At 39.6% G+C, this 10,000-nt stretch overlaps 1 protein-coding gene and 1 pseudogene across 1 annotated transcript; both read right to left on the bottom strand.

Annotated features, from left to right (window-relative positions):
* Positions 1 to 186: 186 nt before the first annotated feature.
* On the bottom strand, positions 187 to 1,135 carry LOC147576733 (olfactory receptor 52J3). The gene has a single exon (XM_086679440.1). It carries the CDS (start codon positions 1,123 to 1,125, stop codon positions 187 to 189), a length of 939 nt encoding a protein of 312 aa, XP_086535566.1. The 5' UTR covers positions 1,126 to 1,135.
* A 7,508-nt stretch (positions 1,136 to 8,643) lies between these two features.
* On the bottom strand, positions 8,644 to 9,599 carry LOC112865719 (olfactory receptor 51L1-like; annotated as a pseudogene).
* Between the last annotated feature and the right edge of the window lie 401 nt (positions 9,600 to 10,000).

Raw genomic sequence — 10,000 nt, forward strand, 5'->3', positions numbered from 1 at the left:
CTTTGACTTGAGATCCAATGATGTTTCCACAAGTCTCGGAATCCATCAGTCAGCATCTAGGAACAAATCAACTTGCATCTCAACCTGGCAGCAACAGATTAGGACCAGGAGATGTTTGTTGAAGTAAGAACACACAAGTCTTTCTACATGGATCAAAATCCTTAGTACAAGAATGTGTCATGAGTCTTATTTTTGAATAAAAACATGGAGTACTCGCTCTCGTATCTGTTTGGTCCTTACACCATAAATGAGGGGGTTGAGTGATGGTGGGATAACCAAATAGAGGTTGGCAACAAGAATGTGAATGTAGCGTGGTATATTGTGTCCAAATCGGTGAGTGAGGAAGGAGAACACTGAGGGGATATAGAAAACACAGATGACCCCAACGTGAGAGCCACATGTGCTTAGGGCTTTTAACCGAGCATCGTGTGATGGGAGGCGGAAGACAGCTCGGAGTATGTAAACGTAGGAGATGCCAATAAGGACCAGGTTCAGGACAAAGAAGGAAACCACAAAGAGCCCATAGATGGCATTGATACGGATGTTACCACAGGACAGTTTTGCAATGCCCATGTGTTCACAGTAGGAATGAGCTATTACACGAGCCTGACAAAAGGGTAGGCGGTAGATGAGATAGATCATGGGAAGCGTAAGCAGAACTGGACGAACCACAGTGCACATGCTGATGCCCACCAGCACCCGGGATGTCAAGATGGTCCTATAGTGGAGTGGAGCACAGATCGCCACATAACGGTCAAAGGCCATGGCCAGCAAGACCTCAGCTTCCATGCCAGTAAAAGTATGGATCAAAAACATCTGGGCCACACAAGCCCCAAAGTTAATCTCATGAGCATCAAACCAGAAGATACCCAGCATGCGGGGCATAGAGGTTGTGGAAAGCGCCAAATCGATAGTTGAAAGGAGGGCCAGAAAGTAGAACATGGGCTCTCTCCGCAGGGTCTGCTCCATCTTGATGACTAGCAAAATGGTGGCATTGCCCAGCAAAGCCACAAGGTAAACAGAGCAGAAAGGCAGGGAGATCCAGGCATGGGCTCCTTCCAGCCCTGGGATTCCAACGAGGAAGAATGTTTCTGGGTGAAAAATGCTCCTGTTGTGGTATATCATCCTATTACTGATCAAACGAGGTGAATCTGCTCCCTCTCTAGGGGAAAATGAGAGAGAGGGAGAGGGAGAGATCAGAGAGAGAAGGAGAGGCCATATCATAAATTGCTAGCTCAGTGTTTTAACATAGAGTTGATGTCTTGTTTAATACATAGTAGGTCTGTTACTGAAGGACATATATGAGATATCACACAGCCATTCCCAGGTCAAGGTCATGTCCAGAGTTTTCATTCAGCCTGCTAATTGAGTTCTAATCCCAAACATGGAGGCTTACAGCAAGCTCTGTGAAGATTTCTAATAATTAGAGCTTATCATTCACTTTGAAGAATAGCATGTGATTTCACTCTGGGAAACACACCCTGGTGAGGTGACACTGGAAACATCAAGACTATAGATGAGATCAAGTTAATATACTACAGAGGCAGTCAGAAACACCTTTAAGCTAAATAAATAAACAAATAAATAAATAAATAAATAAATAAATAAATAAATAAATAAATAAATAAATTTAAGCAATCCATAATGAAAATAAATTATAGATCCAGATGTATAGGTACTCACACAATTAAAACCTGAATTCTTCTGACTGATATGTAAAAACTCTGACCCAAGCCCAGCAGCCTCTCGCAGACACTAAACCAGATAATAAGGGCTGGCCCCCTGAGATGCCTGGCCAGGAGTTGAAACAGCCATTGTTTATGATTTATGGACTGTGCAAATCAGTTGGGAAAGGAAACGGAGGGCTCTCTGATGCTATTTTCACACTTTTCACTCACTCTCCATAGCATATCCAGTACTCTCTGAGCACCTATGAATTTTATGTGTTAACTCTGCCACTGTGATGGAGCCAACTTTTGCCTGGCTGCTACTCCTACCAGCTGAAGGCACCAGAAATCTGGGCAGAAAGCCTCAAATGATTTTGGTACCAGAGAAGGTATTTTTTTGTAGCTCTCTGAGTCTGTTGTATGTCAACAGAGAAGAATCTACTTCTGCAATGGTCTGAAGGGAATGAGAAAGACACTTGAATAATGCCTTCAAAATGCTACAGGATGAGTCATACCACTCCGAAGGAGGTAAAGAAACTTACCCTGGAATGTAGGGTACAGCGGTTGTAACTAAAAAAAAAAAAAGCAGAGATGTCCCTGTTTTTGTTCCTGTTATAGCTTCACTTTCTTATCATTTAAAAATTGTTTTCTAATATAGAAAACATACCGAGGTAAAAAAATAAATAATTATTTGTGAGCTCAGTCCAATAGAGAAAGAATACATACTGCAAGGTGCCCTGACTCTTATTTGCCTCTGAAAACATAAACAACCCGGCCAATTAAGAAACCATTGCCTAGAAAGGTGATGGCTAAGGCCAAAGTGAAGAGTGTCTGTTATTTATTGTGGAGAAACACTAGGAGTCTACTCTCAATGGCAGCTCTTCACTGGCCTCATTCCTTCCTGCTGACATAGAAATTTATTTCATCCAATGCAACAGACAGGATAATATTAAATTCATTGGATCTTCCTGAGACTTTTAAAGATAATCTTATCACCTTTCAAAGATATAACTTTGTTTTGTTTTTGTTTTTTTTTCCTGCCTGGTGCAGTTGGCCACTTGATCCAGTTCTCAGCCTGCTCTGCCCACATATCTCTGCATTTACGGCCACGACTATTCACCAGATCCCAGCAGCTGATTCACCTTTTTCTTCCATAGGAATAAAGACTCACAGACAGCATCAAGCAGCACAACCCTTATATTCTTCTGAGCAGTACATGGAAGGTGCCTTTATGCTAGGCTTCTAGCACCTAAGGGATATTTCTAGGAAAACATCCCAGTTTAACCCCAACCTAACACAGTGATCTGGGATAGAGTCCTCGGAGACTGCTCACAAACCTCTATATTCTACTCCCCAAACAGAAAACCCTAAGGAACATAGAAGCACAAGGAAGTGTATATAAATAAAAGTTGAAGAGTGGGTACAAAACACAGTTATTGTCATCATTACTTGACACATGTGACAAGAGATACACTGTATCTCCATGTGAATGTGACTATGTGGCCCAGTTCTATGGCTTAGTGATCTTCTACATATAGAAGAAGCTAGCTAATTTCAGCTCAAATATTTGAACTAGTATAGAGAGCGTTTTTTATGGCTTTAAATATTACTATTTCTCTTCACTAAATTTTTACCAGCCTCCTCTCATATAACTGCTTTGAGTTTCCCCAAGTAGCACTAAACGCATAGAGCCATGATCCATTTTCCACACCCTTTTCTGGGCATGAATTCTCTCCCACAACCACAATTTCACCTGGACAGATTGCAAAAGACCTATTGATAAGTGCCTAAATTTCAACCCTGGAGCCAGAGTGCTCGTGGTCAAGTTCTGGCTATGCCACATGCCAGCTGCATGACTTTGGGTGACAAGTATTATGTCTGTGCCTCAGTTTCTTTAACTATAAAATGAAAATCAAAATAGTGTCTTCCTCATTGGGTAGATATGAGGTATAAATTAAATGTCTCTGAGGCATTTAGAACAGTGTCCTGTACATAGCTGTACATAGTAAGTGGTCAATTATAATTTGTTACTCTTTCCCCTTGTCCTGCCCCTCCTCTTCTCTCCCCTTCTTTCCCTTCTCCTCCACCTCTTCCTCCTTCATATTCTTATTCTTTCTTATTCTTATTCTTATTCTTATTCTTATTCTTATTCTTATTCTTATTCTTATTCTTATTCTTATTCTTATTTCACCTCACAAGAACAGTTCCATAGATATTATTCATGCAGGGCAACTTTAGGAATCACTTACCAATCGCTACTAACTCTAGAGCCATTTTCTTCTAACAATATTAAATATTTTCTACTCAAACTGTAGAGTCAATCATGTAGATCCCCTTAGAATGTGATTTTTTGGATTGAAAAAAATATATATCTCTTGGGGCACCTGGGTGTCTCAGTCCATTAAGGATCCAATTCCTGATTTCAGCTCGGGTCATGATCTCACGATTTGTGAGATCAATCCCTGTGTGAGGTTGTGTGCTGACAGCACAGAGCCTGCTTGGGATTCTCTCTCCCTATCTTTCTTCTCCTCCCCCACTCTCATGCACAGACACACATTCTTTCTCAAGATAAATTTTAAAAAATTATATCTCTTTATCACACAGCTAAAGTTTCTGGAAAGTTCCCTAAGATAGTATTTAAGCTTAAGAAACAAATCATTGATAGGGCTTCTGGGTAGTTCAGTCGGTTAAGCAACCGACTCTTGATTTTAGCTCAGGTCCTGATTTTGCAGTTTGTGAGTTCAAGCCCTGCATGGGGCTCTGCACTGTCAGTGCAAATTATCTCTGCTTGGAACTATCTATCTCTCCCTCTCCCTCTCCCTCTCTCTTTCTCTCCTTCTCTCTCTCTCTCTCTCTCTCTCTCAAAATAAACTTTAAAAAATAAAAATAATTTAAAAGGAAATAGGTCATTGAATACAAAATATGAGAAGTAATAATATCTTTCATTTGACCTTGCCAATCCTCTCCATTATTCTCTACAAACATTAAAGCTATTTCCTGAAAATTTACACTTTTTTTTTTACCTGTACATATACAATGCAATATTCTCTTGGGTCCAATTAGGTCTTTACACATAATAAAAATAAATTTTAAGACAAATGCTTAATGGCACATTTCTTCCTCTGTGAGTATGAACTAGGACACATCAAGTCTTGAGAGCGGCTAAACGATATCTTGGATCCATAAAGGCAGATAACTTTAGGATCAGGATGAGATGTAGAATCTCAAAAGCAAATATTATAACAAGTTTGGTCCCAGTGACACAGTTTATTTATTCAAATAACTGTTATATAAAACCAGACCAACATCTTTATTGTTGTAAAGCCAATATATTCTTTTCAATAGTCATTAAAAAGTTTGGACAAAAAACAGTTTTGATTATCTTTCAGAAACTTACAATGTAAAATATCACAACAGATATGGATCTAATTACTTTTTTTTTTCTGAAGGACCTCCTAGTGGCCTCAAATCTATAGCTCCAATCTGAATTGGTTGCTTTTCCTTTTCTTTTTTTTTAAATTTCTTTTAATGTTTGTTTATTTTTGAGAGAGAAAGAGACAGAGTGCAAGCAGGGGAGGGTCAGAGAGAGAGGGAGAGATGGAATCTGAAGCAGACTCCAGGCTCTGAGTTGTTAGAACAGAGCCGACACGGGGCTCAAACTCATAAGCCGGGAGATCATGACCTGAGCTGAAGTCATACACTTCAGTGACTGAGCCACCCAGGCGCCCTTAAACTGGTTGCTTTTTGTGTTCCTAGCTGGGAATGCCCTTTTCTACTCTCTGTTTTGGATCCGCTTCTGTTTCATACCTCATGCCTTCCCAGATAGCTCCCTGGCTTTCCTGGAACACATCTTTGAATAAATTCCAAAGACAGAATGAATGGGAGATACAGTTTCAAAATCTTTACATGACTGAAATATTACTTTGCCTTCAACTATGGATTTAGTCATGATTGGTTGTGTCCCCCACCCTCAAATTTAAATGTTAAAGTACTAATACCCAGTACCTTAGAATATGACCTCATTTGCGAACAGGGTCATTACAGATGCAATAATTTAAGTTAAAATTAGGTCATACTGGAGTAGGTTTGGCCCCTAATTCTATCCAACTGATGTTCTTATTTAAAAAAAAAAAAAATGCTCTGTGAGGAAAGGCATGTCCACCGGGAGGGCACCATGTAATCCAGGCAGGAGGCATGGAACAGACACTTTCCACAGCCCTCAGAAGGCAGTGGCACTGCTGATGATCTCAGGCTTACAGCCTCCAGAACTGTGAGGAAATAAATCTCTGTTGCTTAGCCACCCAGTCTGTGATGCTTCGTTACTACAGCCCTAGCAAACTGAAGCAGTTATCTTGGTTGCAGATGATTTTATAAGCATGATTACACCTATCATCCATCATCTATACGGTAATCAAGGAATCTGATACCATTGTAATTCCTGTTTCTTTTAGGTAACCTCTTGTGATATTTCTTTCCCCTTTGAAATACATTAGTATTATATCTTTAAATTTCTAAACATGCATCTTCATTTACTAAAAGAATTGTGCCTTTATAAGGTATGGATCTATGACATTAAAAGACAATTTTCTTTGATTTAAAATCCCTTGATTATCCTTTTCTTCTTTCTCTTTTTTTTTTAAATTTTTGTTTTTTTCAACGTTTATTTATTTTTGGGACAGAGAGAGACAGAGCATGAACGGGGAAGGGGCAGAGAGAGAGGGAGACACAGAATCGAAACAGGCTCCAGGCTCTGAGCCATCAGCCCAGAGCCTGACGCGGGGCTCGAACTCGCGGACGGCAAGATCGTGACCTGGCTGAAGTCGGACGCTTAACCGACTGCGCCACCCAGGCGCCCCTTTTTTTTTTTTTTTTTTTTTTTAATTTTCCTTTTCTTCTTTCTCTTAATGTAACTTCTTTTTTTGGCAACCAGTTTTCTAGACGGATCTTTTATGTATACTTTTCTTTATTGCATATTTTAATCATTGTTTCCCTTCTTCCTAATATTATGAGATATTTCTTCGAATTTATTTCCCCATGCTTATACTGGTTTTTTAAAAATACGTGTGGCCACTTATGAAGCACTCCAGAATTTAAAAACTTTTTCTCCTATCTGAGTTCCTGAGTTCTGAACCAAATGGAGGGATCTTTTAAAATATCAAACAAATGAAGACAAAGGACTTTAACTTTATTATTGATAAGCTGATGACTGAGAATCTTGTTTAAGTGTTTTCTACAATGAAATTCCTAACAGATCCACTGAATTAGGTAGGCCTACTAGCCCCATCATAGTCTGAGAAGAGGCATCTAAACATATAGTATATTCCTATAAGATATAGCAGGAAGTATAATTTGTGCTCTTTCTAGGCTGTTGGTTTCCACACACACACAAAAGGCACAAATTAACTGCACTCATTTTTTAAATTTCTCTAAATATATATTTTACCTTTATTCTTATGTATCATAAAATGACATGGAAATAGCTTTACCCCTTCCAAGACTTTTCTTTATGCTTTGTTAGAAAAGACCAAATATAGCTTTCAGCCTGGGAATAATTCATCCCATTACTAAAGTAACACTCTTCCAAGTACACAGCCAGACGTTCTGTTTCTCTACCCTCTCTGTTAAGAGTAAGAACTCTTTTCAGGGTGCATGGGTGGTTCATTTGGCTAAGTGTCTGACTCTTGATCTCAGCTCAGGTCTTGATCTCAGGGTCATGAGTTCAAGCCCCGTGCTGGGCTCCACATTGAGCTTGGAGCCTACTTAAAAAATAAAAAGAAGAAGAAGAACTCTTCTCAGTCACATATAAGATCTGAGAATTGTTCCATCTGCTCCTTTCTGGTGGCTCTTTCCTTGGCCTCAGTAGTTTCTTCACATACATATACTGACCAGTACACAACTGAAAGCTTCTGAGGAATGTCCTGAGATCATGTGTGTCAGTCTCCATGCACCTCTCTCCTCTCTGGTGTTCTCTGTAATTCAGGGAGATGGTCAGACTCTTTGGGTTCTCTGCCTTTATCCATGACTTGATAAATTTCCAGAGAGTAAGTCAGGGAAATCTTTGGGCTCTTCTCATTATGCCCCCCTATTTTTAGAGATCATTGTCATTGGTTTCTTTTACCCAGTTTCTTAGAACAATTGTTCTATAAACTTACACTTTGTTTTTAGTTATCTAAGGCGAGAGACTAAATCTGATAGCTGTTATTCCATCATGGCAATAAACAGAAATAAAATGTTTGCTTTGTATTTAATATTTGAATGCTTAATTTTTTTGTCCCAAGTTATAATCTGATTATGTGGCTGAACACACTCCAAAACCATCAATATTCTGGATTAATATCATCCTCTTCATCTCAGTGGTGTGAATGCACATCTGCTTCAGTTTTTCCACTTACTATATGTTGACTTCAAGTGAGCAATCGTGACTTATGTGCTTATCTCAACACTGGCAGGTGATTATGATTCTAATAGCTCTATAAGGGGGGACACTAAGATAAATGGCAAAGGATGACGTTAAGAAGTCGGTTATAGTGATGATATTCAGCAGGGCGAAGATTGGGTCTGGAAGGGTCTTTCAAATTTCAGGTACAATATAGGACAAGTCTACTTTGTTGAAACAAGTTTTTCCACAAAATTCTGGCCCTGGGCAGGTGAATAACCAATCACAGACTAGCAAAGATAACCTGGTTTAGGTCTTTGGATTATTAAGAGATCTCAATTGTATTATTATTTTCAAATACAATAAAATGTGTCATTAATAAGGTTACATTGCTATATTAAACACCTCATAAGGTATTATTCACAATGATCTTCATAAAATGCAGGGAGATGAAAGAGCAATGACAAAATTTCAAATTTACAAAGAAGAAGCATAGAAATGAAAGAGATTTATGGAATTCACCTAAGTTACATATGCAGGAAGTTGCACAGTTAAGAATCTGATGGAGAAAGTTTTTCTCCAAATCAACGCCTGGTGTTTCTAAAGCCTCCTACTTTGTCTAAACATGTAGAAAACTGCAGGATGAATCTCCTTGGTCCTGACATTGTAGATGATGGGATTAAGTACTGGTGGGAGAAGCAGGTAAATGTCAGCCATGATAATATGGACAATGGGACGCAAGTGTTTCCCAAAGCGATGGACCATGCATACCCCTGTTAGAGGTACAAAGAAGAAAAGAACCACACATACCTGGGACAAACAAGTGTTGAGCGCCTTTAGGCACTCTTCAAAGATGCAATGCCCTGAACAGCATGGATAATTAGGACGTAGGAAAGGAGTGTGAAAACTGAGTCTGTGCCCAGTGTGATAATGACCACACACAATCCATAGATGTTGTTGACACTGGCATCAGAGCAGGATAATTTCAGAATATCCTGATGCAGACAAAAGGGGTGGCTGAGCACATTAGCCTGGCAATAATGATAGCGCTGTAGCAATATGGATGTAGGCATCATGACTCCTTCACTTCACAGCAAGCAGCCCAAGCCAGTCTTGCCAATGACATCACTGGTGAGGATGCTTGAGTAGTGCAATGGATGACATATAGCAATGAATCTGTCAAAGGCCATGGCCAACAGCACTGAAGACTTCAAGAACGTGAAGGTGTGGATGAAAAAGAGCTAAGCAAAGCGAGCTCCTACTTTGATTTCCTGGGCTTCTCACCATAACACAGCCAGTATTGTGGGGAGTGTAGAGATGGACATGCCCAGGTCAGTTACTGCCAAGAGGGACAGCAGATAATACATGGGCTGGTGGAGTGAAGACTCATTCCAGACAACAGAGAGGATGGTCATGTTGCCTATAAATGCCATCAGGTATGCAAGACAAAATGGAATTGAGAGCCAAGCACGAACAGGCTTCAGCCCATGGAAACCTCCTAAGAGAAGGATGGGTTCCATAGCATCACTGTTATTCCAGACCACCATGGTGGCCTTCAGAAGACTTTTGGGTGTGAGAGATGCTGACAAAGTCACAGACCATTCAGATTGGTGAACAAATTCTACCATATTCATGTAAAATCAATCTTTAGTGTTTTTCTTTTTTTTTTTTTTAGATCACATTATTTATATTTACCCATTTCTAATGGTATTTTTCTACTTTTTTTTTCAATATATGAAATTTATTGTCAAATTGGTTTCCATACAACACCCAGTGATCATCCCAAAAGGTGCCCTCCTCAATACCCATCACCCACCCTACCCTCCCTCCTACCCCCCATCAACCGTCAGTTTGTTATCAGTTTTTAAGAGTCTCTTATGCTTTGGCTGTCTTCCACTCTAACCTCTTTTTTTTTTCCTTCCCCTCCCCCATGGGTTTGTTAAGTTTCTCAGGATCC

This window comes from Puma concolor, chromosome D1 (genome assembly GCF_028749965.1).
Source record: "Puma concolor isolate L17-30 chromosome D1, mPumCon1.1.hap2, whole genome shotgun sequence".
Classification (NCBI taxonomy): domain Eukaryota; kingdom Metazoa; phylum Chordata; class Mammalia; order Carnivora; family Felidae; genus Puma; species Puma concolor.

Bases quoted from the DNA above. Each gene is read 5' to 3' on its own strand.
- LOC147576733 (XM_086679440.1), bottom strand. From the start codon at position 1,125: ATGATATACCACAACAGGAGCATTTTTCACCCAGAAACATTCTTCCTC.